Consider the following 27,786-nt stretch of genomic DNA (forward strand, 5'->3'; position numbering starts at 1 on the left):
TCAAAACCGCTCCAAAACAAAACCTCAAGGCAACTTCAACCCTTTACTAATACCCTCCTCTATTCACATCCCATCTCCCCGGATTGTAAATAACCTAATGTAAATAATCAAATGTTTTTCTAAAGTATATACATGTTCTTATGCTATCTGAACTCACTATGTTCTCTGCTCGCTGTACATATCCTACTAAATAAGACCTACACTGCTTCAATGTCCATTTCTCTGTTGATGCAATTGTTTATGACTGAAGTAGTGATATCAACCAAAGCTCCTCATCCCACCCCCCAGATTGTATATAATGTAAATAATTCAATTTATATACTATGATGATTAACTTGTGTGATGACTGTATTATGCTGATAGTATATGTTTGTACCAAGAAATGATTAACTTATTCGGGTGTTACCATTTAGTGGTCAATTGGACGGTAGATGTACTGAACGGTGCAATCTACTAATAAAAGTTTCAATCAATCAATCAATGCACACACTGCCTATATGAAATCGTTGCCCTTACCAAGATGGCCGTCAAATAAGCACTTCTTTAACAATTAGCAATCTACAAGCGCGTTGACGTCGCTGGTCGGGACCACCAGTTTAAATAAACATAAATATCTATACACAGTAGAGGGCAGTATAGTCTCTATTGGAGCTGTATGCAGAGAAGAAGACAGTACTGTAAATCTCACCAGACGGAAGAAGAAGAGCTGTCGTCGCTAGCTTCTGTCAAATATAGCAACATAACTGGCGTCCATTGTGTCATGTCTACCTAGTGTGAACCAGCTCATATGCCCGTTTAACCCTTCCTGACAGCGACCGTGATCCGCTATCATGGAGAAGCAGTTGCATTTGAACCTGTTAGCTTCCAGACCTCCTATGCCAGGGAGCTTCCAGTCCAGCTCCAAAATGAAGATGGGGTGAGTTAGCATCACATTAGCATGCTGTCAACTCCCATTTGTTTACACTTCTAGCTTTCCTTGTGTCAGCACAATCATTAGCAATAAATGTACATTCAAACAACCATTAGGGAAGGCTACGAGTTTCAACTATATACTCATCAATATGATACGATTTACTGTGTTAGCCGAGGCGTACGCAGTTTTATTGGACTGTGTACAGTTTGTAAGTTGATCTTTCCAAGTCATAAACACTTTTTTATAACTGCAGCCGTGTTGTGACGACTGGGACTTGCTGTCACCCTTTGATTCATAGAGGACATGCTGAGATGTTTTTAATTCAATGAGATATAGGCTCCAGCGACCCCAAAAAAAGGGACACAAGCGTTAGAAATTGGATGGATGGATGGATGGATCTTTTATGCATTATTTTAATTAATGCACTGATAATGTACATCAAATATTATATTTAGTATATATAGATGGATGAAAAGAGCACAGCTCCCTCCCCCCATTTTTACCACATTCTACAGAGCCACTATAGAGAGCCTGCTGACCAACAGCATCTCTGTCTGGACTGGAGCCTGCAATGCCTCAGACTGGAAGTCTCTCCAGAGAGTGGTGAGGACGGTGGAAAAGGTTATCAGGACTCCTCTTCCTCCTGTCCAGGAGATCGCAAAAAGCCGCTGCCTGACCAGGGCTCAGAAAATCTGCAAAGACTCCTCCCACCCACACCAAAGACTGTTTTCACTGCTGGACTCTAGGAAGAGGTTCCGCAGCCTCCGTAGCAGAACCTCAGGTTCTGCAACAGCTTCTTCCCTCAGGCCGTAAGACTCTTGAACGCATCATAATTAAATTATCCCCTCAACTCCCTCCAAAATGGATTAACTCGCTGGAATAAAAAAGACAATATAACATACATCCATAAACATGGACACGTGAAAAAGTGCAATGTATTTATCTGTACAGTAATCTATTTATTTATATCTGCACCTTATTGCTTTTTTTTAATCCTGCACTACCAAGAGCTAATGCAACGAAATTTCGTTCTTATTTGTACTGTAAAGTTCAAATTTGAATGACAATAAAAAGGAAGTCTAAGTCTATAAAACTACAAGTTAAGTGTGGTGTGAGGTTGCTCAGTACTACATCCATCCATCCATTTTCTACTGCTTGTCCCTACAATAAACTTGATTTTGTTTGCTATGTCATTTCGGATTTTCCCCTTTTTCTTTTAGCCCTCAACTTCTAATGACACTGTGTGGGATTGACTTGTATTAAGTCAGTATTTTAGATAACTGAAGCTTACATATATAAAGCTGTATTGCTATTGTGCACAATACCAGTCAAACTTGTGATTTGTCAACAGTTAAGGTCAGTTGCAGAGAGTGTTTGTGTAGACGTACTATAACAATCCAGTTTGTTCACACTGTGCTTTGATTGTCTTGTAATTTAGGCCAGGACGAAAGAGAGACTTCAGCCCGTTGTCGTGGAGCCAGTATTTTGAAACCATGGAGGATGTGGAAGTGGAGAATGAAAACGGCAAAGACATATCTTTACTGTTCACGTCTTAGCTTTGATTTACCGTATTTTACGGATTGATTGATACTTTTATTAGTATATTGCACAGTTCAGTACAATTGACTACTAAATGGTAACACCCGAATACGTTTTTCAACTTGTTTAAGTCGGGGTCCACGTTAATCAGTTCATGGTTAATAAGGGCGCATTTAAAAATCTTTCATTTTCTCCAAAATCGACAGTGCGCCTTATAACCCGGTGTGCCTAATCTATGTATTAATTATGGTTGTGTTTACGAAGCTTGAAGCGATTATATTTTGTGAATGGTGTAATGTCATGTGTGACCAGAAGATGGCAGTCACACACAGAATGCTGTCTGAAAATGTGTGGACTTAAGGTTAACTGACGCCTGTTCAATAAATGACGCTAGCAAGTACTCGTAACCAAGCGACACCAAAACTTTGATGTTTCATTGAGAAAATAGAACATTACTCACAACGCTCAAAAATCTGTCAACATTTTTTAGTACTGCTTTGGTAAGCTAAAAAGACACCTTACTGCGCTTCAACATACGGGTATTAGTGCGTGCGTGCGTGTGTGTGTGTGTCTAAGGAGCCCAAAATGTCACCGATTAAACTTAATTTATCATATGTACATTTTTGGCTGTTTTCTGCATAAACTATAGTCTCTGTAAATATTGTTTTTGTATTCATATTTTGGATGTCTGGTACAGATTCATTGGATTTGCATTATTTCTTATTCTGATTTTGGACATTTTGGACAAAATTACGAAAACAAAACCGAGGTACAACTGTACTTGCATGTTCCTAGATCTTATCTCTAACCAGTGCAGCATTTCCTTGACTACATGGAACGTTTTCAGAATCTACTGCAGTGGTGCTCATGGTCCCGTGCTGCTGCTGCTGCATGGAGGAGGACACTCTGCTCTCTCCTGGGCAGTCTTCACTGTGAGCCTATGGATTTTTACTGTTATTTTTTTCTTTGCTCTGTTTTGAATGCACTCAAATATTTTTGTGTGATTACAGGCGGTCATAATCAGCAGGATCAACTGCAGGGTGGTGGCTATGGACCTTCGAGCTCATGGTAAATGCATGCAGTATGACGACACAATACACAACAGACATATAACTATTTAACAGTGGACCTAGTGTTTTAGGAAGGGTATTGAGGAGCCAGGTAGATAGTGGGTAAATGATTATAAATCTATGTAACCCCAAATTACCCCAAAATGGCCTAAAACACACTTTGTGCTTTAATTCATAGAAGTCCATAAATGATTGATATGAAACAATGTCAAGTAGTTGTCACGTGTCTATTGCTTCGAGCTATAACTGATTTCCACAAGCCTATTTATTCATGCCAATATTGTCATTTTAAACCATTTTACAACTATCCATCCATCCATTTCCTACCGCTTATTCCCTTTGGGGTCGCGGGGGGCGCTGGTGCCTATCTCAGCTACAATCGGGCGGTAGACGGGGTACACCCTGGACAAGTCGCCACCTCATCACAGGGCCAACACAGATAGACAGACATCATTCACACTCACAATCACACACCAGGGCCAATTTAGTGTTGCCAATCAACCTGTCCCCAGGTGCATGTCTTTGAAGGTGGAAGGAAGCCGGAGTACCCGGAGGGAACCCACCCATTCACGGGGAGGACATGTAAACTCCACACAGAAAAATCCCGAGCCCGGGATTGAATCCTGACTACTCAGGACCTTCGTATTGTGAGGCAGCTGCACTAACCCCTCTACCACTGTGAAGCCCCCATTTTACAACTATTATGCCTTAATAGGTTGTCAAAAATTAAAATTCAATTGTTGTTGCCACATTCCTTGAATACATCATATAAAATCATCTAAATTGCTAGTGGAAAGCCTGTCATGATGTAGATGCCACTTCTAACATATCATTATTTGTATCATTTTGAAATTATATATGTTGTTCTGGTCAGTTACATTTGTTGTAGTGAGCAAAACAACTATCAAGTTGAGTTTTTTTAATAAGGAATACATTAAAGAGTAGTACTTTAGAAAAAACATCATAAATGGTCTGTGGTTGGCCTGGGCCGATAATAAATCAATTAATAGAACAATGAATAAAAATGAACTTGATGATTTTGCTGGCATTGACAAATAGATGGATAAATGTTACTTCATTGCCATGCTTGACTTTGTCTCTGCCTTTCAAACATGCTACAAAAGGGGTTTCTTTGTGCACCTACTCAGTGGCCTAGTGGTTAGAGTGTCCACTCTGAGATCGGTAGGTTGTGAATTCAACCCCCGGCCGAGTCATACCAAAGACTATAAAAATGGGACCCGTTATCTCCCTGCTTGGCACTCAGCATTAAGGGTTGGAATTGGGGGTTAAATCACCAAAAATGATTCCCGGGCGTGGCAGCTGCTGCCCACTGCTCCCCTCATCTCACGGGGGGTGAACAAAGGGATGGGTCAATGTGTGTGAGTGTGACAATCATTGGTACTGTAACTTTAACTTAATCACTCACACCACCTGAGCCTGGCAGGAATGAACCCTCTTGTCAGTTGACCACAATCTTTGTCTCTGTGGAGGGTGGCGAGACTGCTATCTTACGCACACAGGGAGCAACAATATAGGACTCGCTTGTCGCAAGTAAGAAGCAACGCACCATAAAAAAATATCAGGCAAAAAATGTGACCGCCTTGCTAAATGCAAATGTTTTGGCTTCAAACTGAATGAACAAGATGAGTCCATCAACTCGGAGCAATGAAACGGTATGCCCAATTTGTTGAAAAATTCAAGCAACAAAAAAATGCCACAAAACAAACAACCCATCTTAAACTGCACTTCCAAGATATTTAAGAATCCATTTTTTATTTACCTATTTCAGATAATTCAAAGTACTTGTCCATAAAATTACAATGATAAAAAAAATACTAATGAGAAATACAAGTTTATTGTGTTTGAATGGATTAATTTCATTATTATTCTTATAAATTATGATTACATTATTAATTCTTCTGTTGGTCTTACAGTAATGCTGTAAAATGGTATCGTTTATCAGCAATAATTTGTGGGACATATATCGTCCATCAAAATCTATATAGGCCCAGGCCTAATCTGTGGTATATCTCTCTTCCTTTGGTTCTTCTGGGTAAGAACGCATCCCTTCTCCTTCAATATCGGTTTCCCTAACTCACTTTGTGATGTGCATTACCACCATCTGCTAGATAAGAGTGGAAAAAACATCATTTACAATATACAATCAGGCCTAAAGTGTTCTTAAGTGTGAATGTAACTGTGAATATTTGCTTGTCGATACGTGCCCTATGATTGGCTGGTGACCAATCCATGGACTACCCAGCCTTTCGTCCAAAGTCAGTTGAGATAGGCAAGCAAATGATAAGCAATAGAAAGACAAAATAATGAATGAGGACATATCTGCTGAGTTTTAGTTACACAGAATCATACCGGCTTTGAAGCTTAAAGAGAAGCCTTATGATCTGATATTGTTGCTGAAGCGTGGCGGAAGTCTGGTGTTTAGGGAAGAAAGAAAGGCAAATGAATGCATTTCTGGAGTAATAATGTGAAACATTGTCATTTTCTGCAGGCGACTCCAAAGTGAAACATTTGGAAGATCTCTCTGCAGACACTATGGCCAAGTAAATTGCTGTGTATTGCTACTATACTGTGTATCGTATTGACCCAGATATATTTAAACGTGTTGACCCTTTATGAGGAAAAAACAAAGTATTTTAAACACCATTCTTGAAGGGAACTGCACTTTTATTTTTTATCATTTTGCGTATTGTTCGCAATTCTTTTTCTTTTTTTTGCGTTCTAACTTGTAAAAATAGGCTCATTCCACAGGTGGCTAGCAATACAGCTAATAAGAGCAATCCAGTCTGCCTCTAAATCGCTTTAAAAAGGCATTCAAAACCCGCCAACAATTCTTCATTCACGTTCCGTAACCTGTATGATAACCAAGCCGTGGCAACATTGTTTTGGTAAGAGCAAACACTGAGGAACCCCTATCCTTTTTTTTTCTTCTTCTTTTTTTTAAACATACTTACTCATAGTATGGTATTAGCCGTAAGATAGCTACGGCGAGAGATACATTTGATTGATGTTGTAATGCAAAACACAATGCTATAAGACACCAGTCTGTACTGACTGAAAAAAATGAAATATCATATTACGGTATCCGTAAAGTATTAGCCCACATTTCATGTTCTATTTGTACATAGCTCGACAGCATATGTACTGTAGTTGTAATAACAAGCATGACAGGCTGCGTGAATCATGAACAATATTAGTGACTCACTCAATTGATAGTTGTTTGTTTGGTCCAGCTGGCCGGTGACATTTCCAGTAGATTTTGGTTAAGCAATTTATTTCTGTCGGTATAGCTTGGCTCCAAGCTCCACATTTGCAGCATCCAAGTCACGTGGACCTCACTCTCTCGACTTCCGTCTACCCCGCAACGTTTCACCCTTCCTTCGTGCACGCTTCTATAAGCAGCAGTTCATCCTCAGTATATTCAGGTTCAAAAAGATAAGGTTGTCAAACTTCATCTGTCTGAAATCAGTTGTCTTTGTTGTCTTATTACCAAGTCTGCCATTATTAGAAAACACTTGCGTTTGTATCCGTGAGGAGGAACACACATTTGTTGCTGGAAGTCAGAAGTGCACCGCTATGGAGACAGAAATAACTGCGCCAAGTATATTAGTTCTGGGAATGCTTAAAATGACCAAAATAAGGTAAATATTGTGCATATTAGTTATCAACTTATTTGTTACTACAACTGTTGTTGCCTAAGAGATATGACGATAAGATAAGGCTATGTCTACACTAAGCCGGATAACCCCTTCAACGAATAATTATTTAGCCTAAGCCCTGTTTCGGCCACACTAATTCATCGTTTGGATAATTTTTTACACGGGTAAGTGCGTCGTCTATTTCTTGAATCTACAGGTCTTAGCTTTGTATGGACTCATTGATCGTTTACAAACCGAGTTCAGAAAGGAATTGACGCCAGTAAGATCGTGCCAGACACAGGAAGTGACGTCAGAAAGAACGTGCCACAGCCAGCTTCATAATAAAGCGGTTTCGTAACTCGAAGTTAACCACTGGAAATATGAAGGCGACCAGACATGCTCGTGTTTCTCCTTCCGTCTGTACAGACGCTTGTGGAAATCACACATGAATACCTTAACAGAAAGCGATTGCAGCTATTTCGGATGAAACACTTAGAGGGGGGGGTTTGCCCACATATGTGGTCCTCTCCAAGGTTCTCATAGTCCTCATTGTCACCGACGTCCCACTTTGTCACCATTGTCACCGACGTCCCACTGGGTGTGAGTTTTCCTTGCCCTTATGTGGGCCTACCGAGGATGTCGTAGTGGTTTGTGTTGTGGTTTGTGCAGCCCTTTGAGACACTAGTGATTTAGGCCTATATAAATGAACATTGATTGATTGATTGATTGATTGATTGATTGATTGACTTCTCAGACGGTAAGAGAACTTTCGAATGTCCAGGTCTGCTGTGATTCTACTTACCGAAATTGTCCATTTGTCGAAGGAGAGTCAATGCGAATGCGGGCTGCCGTGGATGTGATTTATAAAAAAAAAAAAAAAAAAAAAAAAAAAAGGTAACTTGTGCTTTGTATTACTTGGCCGTCGAGGGTAGACAATGGAAAACGGCAAATGCTTTTGGACTGGCAAAGCAATCTTTATCATTTATTGTCCCCCATGTATGTCGCGGACTCAACGTCTAGGTCCAGAGTATATAAAGTCACCAAAAATAAATGGACAATGAAGGTGAAGGCAAAAGAGTGAGGAGTGTCCTGACCAGATATCTACATTGATTATTCTTTATAACATTTTTTTACTTTCACGTGTCCATTAAAGATTTGATTAATTTATGATGGCTCAGGTGTGAGTCACTACACTAGGGCCCCACAGCAAACTGGATTCCAGTTAATTGAATTACCACAACACTGGATATTGTTCAAATAAGTTAAATTTTTAGAACTTGCACACAAAGCAACATTGGAGGTGACTATGACGTGTGTTTTTTCCACTCATGCGTACTAGGTCGCGTTGCGCCGGCGGATGGAGGGGTAGCGGGGATCTTAAATGGCCATTGTGTGTGTGTGTGTGTGGATAAGGATAAGGTTAGGTGGGATTTACTTAGTGTAGAAGTGGCCTTAGAGAGCTTTGAAGGCTACAACGGTGACTCTCATTAGCCGCATCTTCCAAGCTTTTTTATCGTCTCTAAAAAAAACAATAACAAAAAAAACGTCTATTCTCGTCTTTTATAATGATTGTAAATGATAAGCAAAAGTCCAAAAAAAGTGCAGTTCCCCTTAAAAAAAATGTCAGTGAAATAACTGATGGATTGCAATAAAAACTATCATATTTCTTAGCTATGGAAAGTAAAAATGCAACATAAATAATTACATATTTTTACAATTATAAAATCTGTCATAAATTAGGACTTGAATAAATATATACATTGTTATTAAATGGATCACTAATGGTCGTTTGTTGAACTCCATAGATGGCAAATGCTTCGTAAGAAACTGTTTTCTTGGGTAAAATTATGTTCAGGTCAATATGATACAATGTGGTTGTAGCCTTACAATTGACACAACTCACTATTCTTTTTTCAAAGGGACATTGGTAAAGTGGTAGAGGCTCTCTATGGAGACAACCCACCACCAATCATGCTCATTGGGCACAGCATGGGTGGAGCCATAGCGGTTCACACGGCTGCTGCCAATCATATACCATCGCTGCTGGGCCTGTGTGTCATCGATGTTGTTGAGGGTCCGTTTTGATTTTTTAACATGTATTTTTGTTGATTGTTTTTTCATATCCTATATCTGATACTTGTATGGTCATTTACACTCAGGCACAGCAATGGATGCTCTGAACAGTATGCAGAATTTCCTCAGGAGTAGGCCAAAGATATTTAAATCTCTGGAAAATGCCATCGAGTGGAGGTGAGCCTCAACCTATCTTGCTACTTCAGCACAGTGACTGCCTGCACAGGTTTAACAACATGACCTGTATGTCCTCTTAGTGTAAAGAGTGGCCAGATCAGAAACATGGAGTCAGCACGCGTGTCAATGGGAGGCCAAGTGAAAAAGTATGACCTTGCTTGGTGGTACTATGTAGACCAAATACAGTACAGTAAAATTAGGTGTTTAATATATATTTCGGGTTCCTAATACTTTTTTCTGCTGTTTGACATTGGAAGATGTGAGGAGTCCAGCAGCAGCCCTGGAGTCTCCAACAGCATTGGTGAAGCTTTAATAGAAGAAGAGGAAGATGAAGAAGGCGAAGAAGAGTCCAACAAAAAAAGAATGAAGGAAGACGACCAAGAGGTTCATTGTGCAACACTTCTATACTAACACATTGGCCACTTTGTTAGACATTTTCAGCCCCGCCAGACTGTCTGTCAATTAATTGGCAAAATATGAGACGTTCAGGAAATGTCCAAAAAATAAGTTGTTACATTATTGGGCTGGTACAGATACCTCTACTACATTACCCTAAAGCAGGGGTGTCCAAACTTTTTGACTTTTGGATATATATGTGTGTGTGTGTGTGTGTGTGTGTGTGTGTGTGTGTGTGTGTGTGTGTGTGTGTGTGTGTGTGTGTGTGTGTGTGTGTGTGTATATATATATATATATATATATATATATATATATATATATATATACATATACATATACATATACATATACATAGATATATATATATATATATACATATACATATACATAGATATAGATATACAAACCCTTTTCCATATGAGTTGGGAAATTGTGTTAAATGTAAATATAAACGGAATATATTGATTTGCAAATCATTTCCACCCATATTCAGTTGAGTATGCTACAAAGACAACATATTTGATGTTCAAACTGATAAACATTTTTTTTGTTTGCAAATAATCATTAACTTTAGAATTTGATGCCAGCAACACGTGACAAAGAAGTTGGGAAAGGTGGCAATAAATACTGATAAAGTTGAGGAATGCTCATCAAACACTTATTTGGATTATCCCACAGGTGTGCAGGCTATTTGGGAACAGGTGGGTGCCATGATTGGGTATAAAAACAGCTTCTCAAAAATGCTCAGTCTTTCACAAGAAAAAGATGGGGCGAGGTACACCCCTTTGTCCAAAACTGCGTGAGCAAATAGTCAAACTGTTTAAGAACAACGTTTCTCAAAGTGCGATTGCAAGAAATTTATAGATTTCAACATCTACGGCCCATAATATCATCAAAAGGTTCAGAGAATCTGGGGAAATCACTCCACGTAAGCGGCTTGGCCAGAAAACAACATTGAATGACCGTGAATTTCGATTCCTCAGACGGCACTGTATCAAAAACCAACAATCTCTAAAGGATATCACCACATGGTGTCAGGAACACTTCAGAAAACCACTGTCACTAAATACAGTTCGTCGCTACATCTGTAAGTGCAAGTTAAAGCTCTACTATGCAAAACAAAAGCTATTCATCAACAACATCCAGAAACGCCGCCGGCTTCTCTCGGCCTGCCCGACATCATCTAAGATGGACTGTGGAAAAGTGGTCTGTGGTCTGATGAGTCCACATTTCAAATTGTCTTTGGAAATATTCGACATCGTGTCATCCGGACCAAAGGAGAAGCGAACCATCCAGAGTGTTACTGACGCAAAGTTCAAAAGCAAGCATCTGTGATGGTATGGGGGTGCATTAGTACCCAAGGCATGGGTAACTTACACATTTGTGAATGCACCATTAATGCTGAAAGGTACAGTACATACAGGTTTTGGAACAACATATGCTGCCATTTAAGCGCTGTCCTTTTTCATGGACGCCCCTGATTATTTCAGCAAGACAATGCCAAGCCAGATCCAGCATGTGTTAAAACAGCATGGCTTCATAAAAAAAGAGTGTGGGTACTTTCCCGACCCGCCTGCAGTCCAGACCTGTCTCCCATCGAAAATGTGTGGCGCATTATGAAGCATCAAATACGACAGCGGAGACCTCGGACTGTTGAACGACTGAAGCTCTACATAAAACAAGAATGGGAAAGAATTCCACTTTCAGTTCCCAAACATTTAATGTTGTTAAAAGAAAAGGTGATGTAACACAGTGGTGAACATGCCCTTCCCCAACTACTTTGGCACGTGTTGCAGCCATGAAATTCTAAGTTAATTATTATTTGCAAAATAAAAATAAAGTTTATGAGTTTGAACATCAAATATCTTGTCTTTGTAGTGCATTCAACTGAATATGGGTTGAAAAGGATTTGCAAATCATTGTATTCTAACACAATTTCCCAACTCATATGGAAACGGGGTTTGTATGTATATGTATATATATATATATATATACACTGTATATATGTGTATATGTGCATATGTGTATATATATACATATATATATTATGTATTTATATATATATATATATATATATACACTGTATATATATGTGTATATGTACATATGTGTATATATATATATATATATATATATATATATGTATATATACACACACACACATATTTTTGGGCCGATTCGCATCGGCATCTGGATTCAGGTTGTTTTTTACAATTGGCAGAGTGTTTTTCTAGTTGTATTTGTAAATATGTTTTATAAAAGTATTGTGTACATTTTGTACAAAATGCTGTGGCCTGCAAATGGTATGTGTGGCAGAAATATTACTATACATTCAAAACCGTGATTTCTTGCAGACCAAAAAGGAAAGCATCTTCACATGGCGAGTTGATTTATCAAAGACAGAAAAGTACTGGGAGGGTTGGTTTAAAGGCTTGTCTGCACTCTTTCTCACCTGCCCTGTGCCAAAGCTGCTCCTGCTCGCAGGTTTGCTCTCATCTTGCTAACATTGTCCTTATGGTTCACTTTGTCATAAACTCAACGTTGGTCTCCTGTGCAGGTGTGGACCGGCTTGATAAAGACCTTACTATCGGACAGATGCAAGGTAAAGAGCTCACATTAATAATACTTTTCTGCATAAAATGTTTTTACATGATGAGCTCACTTTGTCCTCAGGAAAGTTTCAGATGCAGGTCCTCTCTCAATGTGGTCATGCTGTCCATGAGGATGCACCTGAAAAAGTACATGACAATCGCCAACAATTTTATTCACCACATCGAGATGCAACTTTTTGCTTTTATTGGTGTTGTGTGGTTTCTACTCATAGGTAGCAGATGCTCTAGCAGCATTTATGGTCCGGCACAAGTTCACTGACTTTAAAGAAGGATTCATGTGGTAAGTTAACCATCAAAATATTACGCAGTCTTCCCAACATATACACTTATGTGAACAATGTCTTCAGTTTTACCCTTGAATAAGCTTGTACAGCTAGTTGTTATTCATATATGTTTTCTGCTCCAATTTGCTCATCCCTGCAAACCCTGTTGCACTTAAACTTGCAGATCATTAAGGCTGTGATTGGATGACTTGTAGATAGAGGTGTTGCAATCAGGGTTTTATGCTGATGATTCTGATCATCCATGAGTAATATCGGCCAATACCGATCACATGTATTAACTGTAATTTTTCCAATGTATTTATTGTGAGTGCCATTGACAGTTTAACAATATCAACACAATATTTAAGCAAGTTCCTTATTCTCTTTTATTACATACAAGTGTTTGAAGAAAACAATGTCAATAGTACACTATAACTAAACATAAGCAAAACTGCTGCTAATACTCATTTAAATTGTTTGATTTTTGCCCTTAAACATAACAAACCCCGTTTCCATAAGAGTTGGGGGATTGTGTTAGATGTAAATATAAACGGAATACAATGATTTGCAAATCCTTTTCAACTTATTTTCAGTTGAATGCACTACAAAGACAAGATATTTGATGTTCAAACTCATAAACTTAATTTTTTTTTTGCAAATAATAATTAACTTAGAATTTCATGGCTTCAACACATGCCAAAGTAGTTGGGAAAGGGCATGTTCACCACTGTGTTACATCACATTTTCTTTTAACAACACTCAATAAACGTTTGGGAACTGAGAAAACTAATTGTTGAAGCTTTGAAAGTGGAAATCTTTCCCATTCTTGTTTTATGTAGAGCTTTAGTCGTTCAACAGTCCAGGGTTTCCGCTGTCGTATTTTACGCTTCATAATGCGCCACACATTTTCGATGGGAGACAGGTCTGGACTGCAGGCGGGCCAGGAAAGTACCAGCACTCTTTTACTACGAAACCACGCTGTTGTAACATGTGACTTAGCATTGTCTAGCTGAAATAAGCAGGGGCGTCCATGATAACGTTGCTTGGATGACAACATATTTTGCTCCAAAACCTGTATGGACCATTCAGCATTAATGGTGCCTTCACAGATGTGTAAGTTACCCATGCCTTGGGCTCTAATACACACCCATACCATCACAGATGCTGGCTTTTGAACACTCGCGCCTTAACAATCTGGATGGTTATTTTTTTCTTTGTTCCGGAGGACACCACGTCCACAGTTTCCAAATATAATTTGAAATGTGGACTCGTCAGACCACAGAACACTTTCCCACTTTGCATCAGTCCATCTTAGATGAGCTCAGGCCCAGGGAAGCCAGCGGCGTTCCTTGGTGTTGTTGATAAATGAGTTTTGCTTTGAATAGCAGAGTTTTAACTTGCATTTACAGATGTAGCAACCAACTTTAAGTACTGACAGTGGTTTTATGAAGTGTTCCTGAGCCCATGTGGTGATACCCTTTACACGCTGATGTCTGTTTTTGATGCAGTACCGCCTGAGGTATCAACGTTCCTTAATATCATCTCTTACATGCAGTGATTTCTCCAGATTCTCTGAACCTTTTGATGTTTTTACGGACCGTAAATGGTAAAATCCCTAAATTCCTTGCAATAGCTCGTCGAGAAATGTTGTTCTAAAACTGTTCGACAATTTGCTTACAAATTGGTGACCCTCGCCCCATCCTTGTTTGTGAATTACTTAGCATTTCATGGAAGCTGCTTAAATACCCAATCATGGCACCCACCTGTTCCCAATTAGCCTGTTCACCTGTGGGATGTTCCAAATAAGTGTGATGAGAATTTCTCAACTTTATCAGTATTCATTGCCACCTTTCCCAACTTCTTTGTCACGTGTTGCGGGCATCAAATTCTAAAGTTAATGATTATTTGCACAAAAAAAAAATGTTTATCAGTTTAAACATCAAGTATGTTGTCTTTGTAGCATATTCAACTGAATATGGGTTGAAGATGATTTTCAAATCATTGTATTCCGTTTATATTTATATCTAACACAATTTCCCAACTCATATGGAAACAGGGTTTGTACTTGCCAACCTTGAGACCTCCGATTTCAGGACGTGGGGGGTGGGGGGCATGGTCGGGGGTGGGGCAGGGTTGGGGGCGGGGCGTGGTTAAGAGTGGAGGAGTATATTTACAGCTAGATTCACCAAGTCAAGTATTTCCTATATATATATATAGGAAATACTTGACTTTCTGTGAATTCTGTCTATATATATATATTTATATATGTATTTTATTATATAGCCCGGGATCTTTCTGTGTGGAGTTTGCATGTCCTCCCCGTGAATGCGTGGGTTCCCTCCGGGTACTCCGGCTTCCTCCCACCTCCAAAGACATGCACCTGGGGATAGGTTGATTGGCAACACTAAATTGGCCCTAGTGTGTGAATGTGAGTGTGAATGTTATCTGTCTATCTGTGTTGGCCCTGTGATGATGTGGCGAATTGTCCAGGGTGCACCCCGCCTTCCGCCCGATAGGGACCAGCGCCCCCCGCAACCCCAAAGGAAATAAGCGGTAGAAAGTGTGTGTGTGTGTGTGTGTGTGTGTGTGTGTGTGTGTGTGTGTGTGTGTGTGTGTGTGTGTGTGTGTGTGTGTGTGTGTGTGTGTGTGTGTGTATATATATCTATATATATATATATATATATATATATATATATATATAAAAGAAATACTTGAATTTCAGTGTTTATTTATTTACACATTTACACACACATAACACTCATTTACTCATTGTTGAGTTAAGGGTTGAATTGTCCATCCTTGTTTTCTAACCATATGCATTTACAGTAGATGGCAGTATTGTCCTGTTTAAGAGTGTCACAACATTGCTGTTTACGGCAGACGAACTGCTTTACGGTAGACAAAAACGGACTGCTGTTGTTGTGTGTTCATACCGCGCTGGGAGGACGTTAATAAAACTGCCAAACAATAAACCCACATAAGAAACCAAGAACTCGCTCTCGATCATTCTACAGTTACAGTATAACGTCATTGGGCAGACATGCTGTTTATATTGTGGCAAAGCGGACATGAAAACAGGCTGTCGACACGTCACTCAGGTCCGCATGGAGCTGGAGGGGGCGTGGCCTCTAGCTCCGCCTGGATTTCGGGAGAAAATTTGTCCCGGGAGGTTTTCGGGAGAGGCGCTGAATTTCGTGAGTCTCCCGGAAAATCCGGGAGGGTTGGCAAGTATGCCTCAAAGTCCTGTGTCCTAGGAATTATTCCCCAGGTTTGTAAACATTAACAAAAAACAACAATAAAAATTATTTATGAAAATACAAATACTGACATAATCACTCTTGTATCAGTAATATACTGATAACTCGGTATCGACACCACGAATTTGGACCGATTCGCCATCCTACTGTTGGTGCTGACATACCAACAGTGGTTATTATCCTCTCTCTAGAGACTTATTAATCCACTTATTCATTTCCTGTTAAAAGCTGCTTACACTCTGTTTTACATTTACACTTCTTAAACTTTAGTAAGCCCTTATGTCTTGGTGTTGTTTAAAGCTAGCTTTGCCATTAGCAAGCACGCTCCTTCAAACTGGCTTGCTCTTGGTTAGTAACATGTTTAACCTCGTCCTCCAGTGATAACACTTGATAATGATACTGAAGATACTATTATTATTAATAAGGCGAGTGGCACTACACCATATAGAAACACATAATGAGCTGCTTGTCGCTTGTCAGCCAGGGGACTAAAAATAAACACAGTGTCAGCCACAGGGGATCAGTGTTTGTGATCGACATCAAAAGGCTTTCATCAGCAATGACGATCACATATACTTTTTCAGAAAAATCAACCGATTATCAGTCGGCACATCCCTAAAGTATTTACAATGTGTACAACTCATTCAAACGGCACCTTGTCTAGATTTAAATAACAGTTGCAGCTTCAATAAAACTCGATCAATCAAAGTTCATTTATATAGCCCTTAACCACAGGTGCCTTGAAGGGCCGCACAAATCCCAATGGCATCATTCATTGGGGGCAAGCAGAGGATTGTAGGAAGTCTCCATCCAAGTCATAGAGGAGTGGGCCACATTAGGTCATTATTTAAAACAGCTAGCACATATTCCAGACTGGTACCTCTCCAGGGATATCCATTACCATCTGGTAATTTCTTCTTGCAGGAGAGGGGCAAAAAAGAGATTGGTCTAAAACAGAGTTTGGTTAAAAGCTAGAGTATATTGATGAGTTTTAAGGTGGAATTTAAATGATTCACCGGTGCCAGGTGGTATCTCTAACTGTTGCCGGTAGGGCATTCGAGTACTGTGACCCAAATAGAAAACGCTCTAGAGCCTGTAGAACTTTTTGTGGGTTCTGGGAATCACTAATAAGCCGGCATTTTTGTAACATAAGTTTCTGGACGAAGTATAGGGTACAAAACAATCAGCAAGATAAGATGGTGCTCATAAGAAAACCTTAAAATCGCATCCTTAATGTACCGGGAGCCAGTGCAGGTGGGCCTATAGAGGCCAAATATGGTCAAACTTTCTTGTCTTATCTTGTCCTAGTCCAAAATCTAGCAGCCACATGTTTTACCAGCTGTAATCTTTTAATTTTAGACATAGGGAGACCTAAAAATGATACATGCAGTAATCAAGATGAGAAAGTGGTACCTGATACCATACTAATTTATTTTGTAAGAAACTTCAGGTGTACAACCTAAAGAACGCACATAGGCCAATAAGTCTGTTAGCATGCTAATGTTGCGACACGGAAATGACTTCTTCTTTGCCTGTTTTCCCCAAAAATGGAAGACAAATAGGGCAATAGGCCAGAGTGAGTTATAGTTGGAGCATCATTAATGTTATGGCTGCTAAAGCATTTGTAATTTACAATTTGTGGCGGTACCCCTGAGAAGGACTAAATTTATCGTATTACCGTTACGATGTGTAGGTTCATACATTATTTGTGTAAGATCACAACTGTTGAATTTGGTTTGGAGCACCACGGTCGGACGTTTTTACGGGGTATTTATGTGGATAATAAAATCACCCATGATAAATTATATTATCCACATAAGTCACCAGGTCAGCAAAAAACGGGGAGAATTTGTTGACAAAGTCTGAACAAGGCCCAGAGCCAGGTGGAGCGGCAAAAGTGCAATCGACCTCATAGTAAGTACCTCAAATGATTCATATTAATTACTTCAGTTAGGGGTAAGGTTACGGTTTACATCAGAGATTTGGACAACTACACCCATTTAATGTAAACTCTAGTTAAATGGAAAATGCATTTTACTTTTATGGCGTTTTTCTACCTTCAAGGTACTCAAAGCACTTTGACACCGTTTCAACATTAACGCACTTACCACCACCCATCAGGAGCAGGGGGGAAGTGTCTTGCTCAAGGAAACAACGGACGTGACTAGGATGGTGGATTGAAGCAGGAACCCTCAGGTCGGAGGCACAGCCCCCCCACCAACCGAGCCAAGCCGTCCCATATATAGGAGGAGATGCCTCTTTAAACGGATACAATTCTTACTAAGACCAATGACACTAAGATTGTAGTCTCTATAGATCTTTTTAACTACTAACGCTTTGTTCTCATATTTAAAAAACCCATAATATAGGTAATTGGCTGTGTGGAGACATTTTTATTAACGTTATCCGTAATATTAATATTATTGCGATTACGCCTATCTCGAGCATCGTGTCTCAAGTAACTTTGAGCAAATCTAGAAATGAATATGGTTGGAATTTGTTGGAAAAATTATTTGCCAGCTGCTGCGGTTGATTTGTTACAACATAATTTTCCACATCAGTAAATTGCATGTTTACCTCTGGCACAGTCCCTGGAGAAAAATCACTATGTGAGTTATATATTATCCTACGAGAAATTATGTGTGCAGGAACTTTCCAGCCTGGCGTTGGTTTGTTGTAGCTTGACCTACTCTTCACCCGGGTTAACAGGCTCTCTAGTCCCTCGTGTCCGAGTCTGTTCAAGTGTGGGTACAGTAGTCAAATGAGACCCAAACAGTGATCTATGTTTCCAGGAAGAATGTTAGCGCCAATTATCAATAAAGTTGTACCTTGTTTTCTTCAAAAAACTAGCCACTCCCCTTCGCTCTTTAATTACCGTTTTGACTTGCGACGATGGAAGCTAGCAAGCTAAATAGTCAGAGTTTAACCCTGATAAAGAGCTGTACAACCAGGGGTGTCCAAAGTGTGTATTCATAAGCTTTCTTCAATGTTGGCAGTTCTTAATGCTGTAGGAAATAAACACAGGCACAAAAGAATTATCATACATTTAATACAAGAAAATTGTATTCACATATGTCAAATAAATACAATTGCTGTGTCTTTTTAAAATCTAAGTATATATATATATATATATATATATATATGTATATGTAAAATGTTATGTTTAATCCATCTTATCTCTTCCACAGCTAATTTGTCATAGAAGAAATATTTGAAGATTCATCAACATCATTGGACACAACGGCACATACATGGAATATATTTTTGAAAAAGATCAAGATATTATTTGCACGCTATGTAGATACTTTGCCTTTCAGCTTTGCCTTATTGGTAAAACTAGATTGTTTGTATTCCTTTGTTTACACTATTTTTTAATTAAAGCTATACTTATTTTTATGTTGTAGTTTGGGTCACGTTTATATTATATGATTAAAGATGGACTGGAAACATGTCAACCATGTCTTTGTATTTTTAAATGTTCTGTTCCATAGTGATGCAAGATCGAAATGGATGATGGTTTACTTTGCCCTGTCACTGAACAATCTCTTTTGAAATAAATATTTTAGCCAAAACCTCAATGACAAAATGTATTTATCATAATTTTGGATAACTTAAGGACATTACAAAAATGTAGTCCAGCCTGTGTTTTTCTCTGTTCAGGTTAAATACAATAATTTATGTTTATTGTGCACTGTAATACAGAGTTAAAGTTAAATTTGTGTTTTGAATTATTGCTGAAATATAACATCTGCAAAAAAAAAATTGTGGAACTTTTTTTTTACATGTATTTCCTGAAATAAAATGCTTTAAATTAAAAACAAGTTGGTTTTATCAGTATTTTTAGTTTCCTGGCAAAGGTCAGGCATAGTTAAAATAGGATTGGAAAGTGTCGCATAGGCTTTGTATACATTGCAAAATTAAGGCAATGAGCAATATAAAAGTTACCTAAAACCGATACCATTGCACAACTGAATGCATTCAAAATAATGTAGTACAATGCAATGGGTAAAAAAATAAGTTCCAAGTCTCTTGACAAACTTGACATGTTTTCCTTCATGTGATTGATTTCCAGGGAATCAAATTGCATGGCACGTTTTAATTGTCCCTCTGCAGAATACCACATATATAATGATGCAATACAAACATGTGAATTATTGATGAAGTGAAATAATAGCTCCCGAAAGAGATGTCAGCTTGTAAACAAAGTTGTAAACAGAACATAAACTCAGACCATGGAGATCAGTTCCCAAGAAAAAAGCCTAAAAAACAAGGAATTATGTAGTTAAATGTTTCTTGTGACACCATTTACACAAAAAACACTTTCACAAGTCATAATTTAAGAATGATTAAATATAAAATTAAAGAATATATGTAGAATATATTTATATTTTTCATATATTGTATATATATATAAAATTTATTATTATTGTTTATTGTGAGCGAACTGTGGTGCTGAATTATCCCCAGGGATCAATAAAGTACTTTCTATTCTATTCTAATTTACAGTAAGGAGTGTAACATTGGTAATTGGAACTTGTAAACAAAAAACTGCCTGATACTCTCAGTAACTGAAAGGGTAAACTCCAGGTTATTCATATTCTTCAGTTATGTCATTAAAGGTTATGTATTTGTAATACTGTGAACAGAAAAAAATTATCATCCCCAAATCAATCCATTCTTCCAGGGGGGATTCTAGTGTCCTGCATTTTCTCATTAGTTTTTAACACATTAATGCAGGTCAATCTATTATTAATCTGAAGTCCAGACTTTCCTACCGAGAGTGCGAGCCAGACCCACATAAGGGGAAGAAAAGAGATATGTGAATACACCCCGTTATTAAACCCCAGATTTTGACCCAAAATTTTGAACCATATTTACTTGATATTTCTCTCAACGATAACTTGTGTTTAGCTGAATATCCACTAAATTTAGTACACTTTTTTTTTTTTGTTGCAAGATTGGTTGATATACGTGGCCACCGTTAGCTAAAAGTCAGAGAATTCATGTAACGTGTCTAATGATTATAAATCTGAGGCTATTTTTATAACTTTTCTGCTAAGATGGCTTCCAATGCATATTGAACTCAACACATACTGAGCGCCACAATTACTGTTACTACTGGATTACCGTGTTATCTCTGAACTTTAGAGGGCAAAATTTTTTCCAAAAAGGCGGGGTTAGATATGTTGTTAATTAATCTAATCTCATTATTTGGATGGACTCAAAGACAAATGAGGTCTACCAGAGACTTCTGATGTCTCAAATGGTGGAGAAAAGGGTTCTTTATAAGTGTAATTACTGGCGGTGACATTAGGTGATTGTCATGGGCCCCAAAAAAAAGTCAACATCACGAAAGCCCAAATTGCTAGAAGTTCTCATTAGCAGCTTTGTAAATTCCAGTGATGTCTGGTCAGGTAATGGCTATAGTGTGCATGGGGAGCTAGTACTGTGTACACTGGCGCATCAGCAAAGGAATATAATCCCACAGGTTTCACAGGCTGAAGTCAAAATTGAGACATGAATACATGTCCCAATTGTACAGAACGTGGCTTCTATTTGGTTTGGTTTGCTGTCATGTATTCTCCTTATCTGATATTACTGGTTCCAGGTACTCTTTGGTTGGTATCATAAGGCTGCGAAGAAACCTTCACATTTCTTGGGTGCCTTTACAAATGGTCACTTTTGTCCTCCATATATATCTCTTCTGCTCTTCGATTAACTCTTTCACCTTCCTAACTTTTGTCATAAATTTGTCATTGTGGTTACCTTTCTTCACTCTGATTTTGTCCGTTTGTATCAGGCTTGTCCGTGACAGTGTGGCCATGTTTTAGATTTTCCTGTCTGTTTCCTGTCAGCGCTCTTATTTTGTCTGTTCCTGATTTTTTTTTCCCTGAGTGCTGTTTCCCCTCAGCTGCGGCTGATTGGCACCTGGCCACACCTGATGTCAATCAGCACGCTCCTATTTGGACCTGTTTTGTCCTCCAGTCGAGTGCTGGATTATTGTATTGTATTGTCGATGTCACTTCCGTATTGTCACTCCTGTCGTGTCGTTTCGTGTCGTGTCATTGCAGCGTAGCGGTAAGCTATATTTCGGTATCTGTTTGTAGCTGAATGTCTTTTGTTCCCTGCTTCCGTTTTGTTTTCATTCTACAAGTAGCGACTTCTGTTTTCCTGCTCGCTACCCGCTAGCTTCCGTGCTAGGCCCTTTTGTTTTTGCTAGCTTCCATGCTAAGCTCTTTTTGTTTTCTAGCTCCCTTGCTAGCTCTTTTAGTTTTGTTATCTGCCTCATGCGCGCTTTTTCTTGTACCCCTTTTGTTCTTGTTCTAGTATTTTAATTAAAACATGTTTACCTGCAAAATGCATGCCTGTTTCTCTGCATCCTGGGGTTCGTCACAAACAAACTCTGACACTTTGCTTCTCTTCGTGGGAGACTGTCATGCCCACTTAGTTTGATGTTTTTTGGCAGCTTTGAGGAGTATGTGGCTCATACTTGCCAACCTTGAGACCTCCGATTTCGGGGGGTGGGGTTGGGGGGCGTGGTTGGGACGGAGCGTGGTTAAGAGTGGATGAGTACATTTACAGCTAGAATTCACCAAGTCAAGTATTTTATTTATACACACATATATATATATATATATTGTAACGATCTGTCACTTACTTTCTGATAGTTTTTCGTGTTTTGTACTTTGTTTCCTGTTCAGTGCTCTTATTTTGTCATACTTCCTGTTTACTCCGCTGAGCACTGTTTTTGTCACACTCGCCGTTGATTGGCAGCGGTCCTCAGCTGCGGTCAATCAACAGGTCTATTTATGGTTCACTCGAGCACTCCTCAGTGCTCGAAGTTAAACCTATGTTGGGAACATCTCCATGCAAGACTGCTTTCTGTTTATATCTTTTACTTTGATGAAATTAAAATCATCTTACCTGCTTTCTGCTCTCCTGGATTTTTGCATACTTGAGGTCACACAACTGCAGCCATGCGACATCCCAACAGTAACTTCGAGCCAGAAAATTGTGACCTCGCGAGAATCCCTGTCGGCAATCCTCAGCCGACGTTCTGGACCGCACAATTCCTGGAGGACTTGAAGGCCAGGTTTGTGCGGTCCCAGCCTACAGACGCGGACCCTCTCCCCGCGGCAACGCCACCGGCTTCGGCTCTCCGACCGGCGCGTCCCCCGCCGCCATCTTTCCTCTCGGCTCAACGGCTGGCTACGGCTCTCCGACCAGCACGTCCGCCACTTCCTGCATGCCTCGCGGCTCCCGCGGCAACACTACCGGCTACGGCTCTCCGACCGGCGCGTCCTCCGCCGCCATCCTTCCTCTCGGCAACGCTGCCGGCTACGGCTCACCGACCGGCGCGCCCGCCTCCTCCTTCACGTCTCGCGGCTCCTGCGGCTCCGTCGCCGACTGCGGCTCTCCGACCGGCACGTCCGCCGCCGCCATCCTTCCCGTCGTCTGCTGAGCTGCTTCTCCCTGCTCCTACGCAGCTTCCAGCGGCTGCTCCCCGGCTGCTCTTTTTGCCAGCTCCCGCTCTCTTTTTTGGTTCGCCGAGAGCTCCAGTGGAGCCCACAGTGAGGTCGCTTTTGTCCTCCTGCTGGGACTTGGCACGGGACGTGTCTTCGTCCCTCCTCCTGGTCCCCTCCCGCCCGTCCCTGGTTTTCGCACCGGGGGACTCCGACGAGCAGGCACGTTTTCCCGCATGTGTGAACGGTGTCTGGCAGCCACCTAGTGGAGGGGGGCCCACTATACACTGCGGTGCAGCCAGGCACACACCGCTGTCATCCCCGCCAGCGTCTCCTTCCACGGAGACATCTACGTCCCTGGCGGGCTTTCGCCTAGCCCCAACGCCGGCTCCACGCCGAGCCCCAACGCCGGCTCCACGCCGAGCCCCAACGCCGGCTCCACGCCGAGCCCCAACGCCGGCTCCACGCCGAGCCCCAACGCCGGCTCCACGCCGAGCCCCAACGCCGGCTCCACGCCGAGCCCCAACGCCGGCTCCACGCCGAGCCCCAACGCCGGCTCCACGCCGAGCCCCAACGCCGGCTCCACGCCGAGCCCCAACGCCGCCAAGAGCAGCACCACGCCGGGCTTCGTCACCGCCGGCATCCGCTATTCCTCGGCCAGCATTTGCTGCTCCTCGCCCGGCGTCATCTGCCGCTTCCACGCCGCCGATGACGTCTGCCGCTTTCACGCCGCCGATGACGTCTGCCGCTTTCACGCCGCCGATGACGTCTGCCGCTTTCACGCCGCCGATGACGTCTGCCGCTTTCACGCCGCCGATGACGTCTGCCGCTTTCACGCCGCCGATGACGTCTGCCGCTTTCACGCCGCCGATGACGTCTGCCGCTTTCACGCCGCCGATGACGTCTGCCGCTTCCACGCCGCCGATGACGTCTGCCGCTTCCACGCCGCCGATGTCTGCCGCTTCCACGCCGCCGATGACGTCTGCCGCTTCCACGCCGCCGATGACGTCTGCCGCTTCCACGCCGCCGATGACGTCTGCCGCTTCCACGCCGCCGATGACGTCTGCCGCTTCCACGCCGCCGATGACGTCTGCCGCTTCCACGCCGCCAATGACGTCTGCCGCTTCCACGCCGTCGATGACGTCTGCCGTTTCCACGCCGGCACCAACATCGGCTCCTCAGCCGCCTCCTGCAGAGGTATCTGTTTTGGCTGCAGCCCCCGCCGCTTTGTCTGCTGTCTCCGGGCCTGCTTCAGCGCGCCCGCCTCCACGTCAGCCGCGGATGTGGCCGTGCCCTGGGCGTCCTCCTCGCGGGATGCACTCGTCTCTTTTTCGGCCAATGATGTGGCTGTTCCGTGGCCGCCCGCCCCGCCAGTTCCAGCGGCGCTCTACGCGCCGTCGCCACCTGACTTTCCCTCGCTGGCTGCGGGGACACGAGGTTTGGCGACCTTCCACCAAATCCTCCTTCCATCCTCCCTTACTTTGTGGACATTTTTTTCCATTTTTCTTTTCCAGGGAACATCTGGTATCTGTTCCTTGAGGGGGAGGTCCTGTAACGATCTGTCACTTACTTTCTGATAGTTTTTCGTGTTTTGTACTTTGTTTCCTGTTCAGTGCTCTTATTTTGTCATACTTCCTGTTTACTCCGCTGAGCACTGTTTTTGTCACACTCGCCGTTGATTGGCAGCGGTCCTCAGCTGCGGTCAATCAACAGGTCTATTTATGGTTCACTCGAGCACTCCTCAGTGCTCGAAGTTAAACCTATGTTGGGAACATCTCCATGCAAGACTGCTTTCTGTTTATATCTTTTACTTTGATGAAATTAAAATCATCTTACCTGCTTTCTGCTCTCCTGGATTTTTGCATACTTGAGGTCACACAACTGCAGCCATGCGACATCCCAACATATATATATATATATATATATATATATCTCCATCCATTTCCTACCGCTTATTCCCTTTGGATATAAAATAAATACTTGACTTTCAGTGAATTCTAGCTACACACATATACATACATACATATATAAATATATAAATATATATATATATAAATTAAAAATACTTGAATTTCAGTGTTCATTTATTTACACATGTACACACACATAACACTTATCTACTCATTGTTGAGTTAAGGGTTGAATTGTCCATCCTTGTTCTATTCTCTGTCACTATTTTTCTAACCATGCTGAACACCCTCTCTGATGATGCATTGCTGTGTGGCACACACAAAAGTGCTTTCATCAAATGCACTAGAGTCTGAAGTCTTCCATCTTCGTCTCCTTGTTGTGTGCGCAGTTTTGCACTGCACTCCTAAAAGCCGTAGATGTTATTGTCTGATATGCATGTACAGTAGATGGCAGCATTGTCCTGTTTAAGAGTGTCACAACATTGCTGTTTACGGCAGACGAGCTGCTTTATGGTAGACGAAAACGTGACTGCTGTTGTTGTGTGTTGTTACCGCGCTGGGAGGACGTTAATGAAACTGCCTAACAATAAACCCACATAAGAAACCAAGAACTCACCCTCGATCATTCTACAGTTATAACGTCATTGGGCAGACACGCTGTTTATATTTTGGGAAACCGGACATGAAAACAGGCTGTCCTCACTCAGGTTCGCATGGAGCTGGAAGGGGTGTGGCTTCCAGCTCCGCGTAAATTTCGGGACATTTTCGGGAGAAAATTTGTAACGGTAGGTTTTCGGGAGAGGCACTGAATTTCGGGAGTCTCCCGGAAAATCCAGGAGGGTTGGCAAGTATGATGTGGTTAAAACAGGAGTTCTGTTTTGCGACTGACGAGCTGGTTGGAGGGGGCCAGTCGGAGAGGGCCTTCTCAGTTGCATCAGCGAAGGCCGTCAGATTCCCTTTCTTCGTTTCAGACAAGGTGTTTTTTTTACATTTCAGCTTCTCGTTGGCATGTTTGACAGTTGTGAAAACGACCTTCTGATCAGATGACAACTTTCTGCTATATCCCAGGAGCACTGATCCCTTAGCGACTCTTGGACAATTGTGACATCTGGCACGGAGGGGATCCCCATTGCTGTGTCTTTCTTTGTAAGGGATCCGTTTTTGAGGAAAATCCCAGAAGCGTCCAGTATAATCTTTGTCAAAAGCTTCCCTCTTTCGTTTAATGTGGCATTATTATCGCGGATGTCGTCGCATGCGTTGTAATCTGCTACAAAACCTGTTTCCATATGAGTTGGGAAATTGTGTTAGATGTAAATATAAATGGAATACAATGATTTGCAAATCCTTTTCAACCCATATTCAGTTGAATGCACAACAAAAACAAGATATTTGATGTTCAAACTCATAAACTTTTTTTTTTTTTGCAAATAATAATTAACTTACAATTTCATGACTGCAACACGTGCCAAAGTAGTTAACAACACTCAATAAACGTTTGGGAACTGAGAAAACTAATTGTTGAAGCTTTGAAAGTGGAATTCTTTCCCATTCTTGTTTTATGTAGAGCTTCAGTCGTTCAACAGTCTGGGGTCTCCGCTGTCGTATTTTACGCTTCATAATGCGCCACACATTTTGGATGGGAGACAGGTCTGGACTGCAGGCGGGCCAGGAAAGTAGCCGCACTCTTTTACTACGAAACCACGTTGTTGTAAAACGTGGCTTGGCATTGTCTTGGTGAAATAAGCAGGGGCGTCCATGATAACGTTGCTTAGATGACAACATATGTTGCTCCAAAACCTGTATGGACCATTTAGCATTATGGTGCCTTCACAGATGTGTAAGTTACCCATGCCTTGGGCACAAATACACACCCATACCATCACAGATGCTGCCTTTTGAACTTCGCGCCTATAACAATCCGGATGGTTATTTTTCTCTTTGTTCTGGAGAACACCACGTCCACAGTTTCCAAATATAATTTGAAATGTGGACTCGTCAGACCACAGAACACCTTTCCGCTTTGCATCAGTCCATCTTAGATGAGCTCGGGCCCAGCGAAGCCAGCGGTGTTGTTGATAAATGGGTTTTGCTTTGCATAGCAGAGTTTTAACTTGCACTAGCAAACAACTGTAGTTACTGACAGTGATTTTATGAAGTGTTCCTGAGCCCATGTGGAGATATCCTTTACACACTGATGTCGGTTTTTGATGCAGTACTGCCTGAGGGATCAACGGCCCGTAATATCGCTTACGTGCAGTGATTTCTCCAGATTCTCTGAACCTTTTGATGATTTTACGGACCATAGATGATAAAATCCCTAAATTCGTTGCAATAGCACGTTGAGAAATGTTGTTCTAAAACTGTTCGACAATTTGCTTACAAATTGGTGACCCTCGTCCCATCCTTGTTTGTAAAGTACTTAGCATTTCATGGAAGCTGCTTTTATACCCAATCATG

At 41.3% G+C, this 27,786-nt stretch overlaps 2 protein-coding genes across 3 annotated transcripts in view; both read left to right on the top strand.

Moving 5' to 3' along the window:
- dnajb13 (DnaJ heat shock protein family (Hsp40) member B13) overlaps nt 1–3,385 on the top strand; it is a 33,204-nt gene extending 29,819 nt beyond the window's left edge. Inside the window, exon 9 of the mRNA XM_061897751.1 lies at nt 3,300–3,385. The gene's annotated coding sequence lies outside the window, so the exon portion shown is untranslated. The remainder of the gene's footprint in view (nt 1–3,299) is intronic.
- ppme1 (protein phosphatase methylesterase 1) lies at nt 617–19,542 on the top strand. Of its 2 annotated transcripts, XM_061897748.1 has the most exons (14): nt 621–916; nt 2,352–2,443; nt 3,290–3,384; nt 3,463–3,520; nt 6,032–6,083; nt 9,098–9,252; nt 9,338–9,428; nt 9,509–9,574; nt 9,686–9,812; nt 12,179–12,308; nt 12,382–12,426; nt 12,498–12,562; nt 12,649–12,716; nt 19,145–19,542. In XM_061897748.1, exons 1-14 carry the CDS (start codon nt 831–833, stop codon nt 19,146–19,148), a joined length of 1,134 nt encoding a protein of 377 aa, XP_061753732.1. In that variant the 5' UTR covers nt 621–830; the 3' UTR covers nt 19,149–19,542. The 2 variants fall into 2 exon arrangements, with proteins under 2 accessions (XP_061753733.1, XP_061753732.1); XM_061897749.1 differs by lacking the exon at nt 2,352–2,443 and having other exon boundaries at nt 617–916; nt 3,300–3,384.
- The last annotated feature ends 8,244 nt before the right edge of the window (nt 19,543–27,786 follow it).

This window comes from Nerophis ophidion, linkage group LG04 (assembly GCF_033978795.1).
Source record: "Nerophis ophidion isolate RoL-2023_Sa linkage group LG04, RoL_Noph_v1.0, whole genome shotgun sequence".
Lineage (NCBI taxonomy): Eukaryota > Metazoa > Chordata > Actinopteri > Syngnathiformes > Syngnathidae > Nerophis > Nerophis ophidion.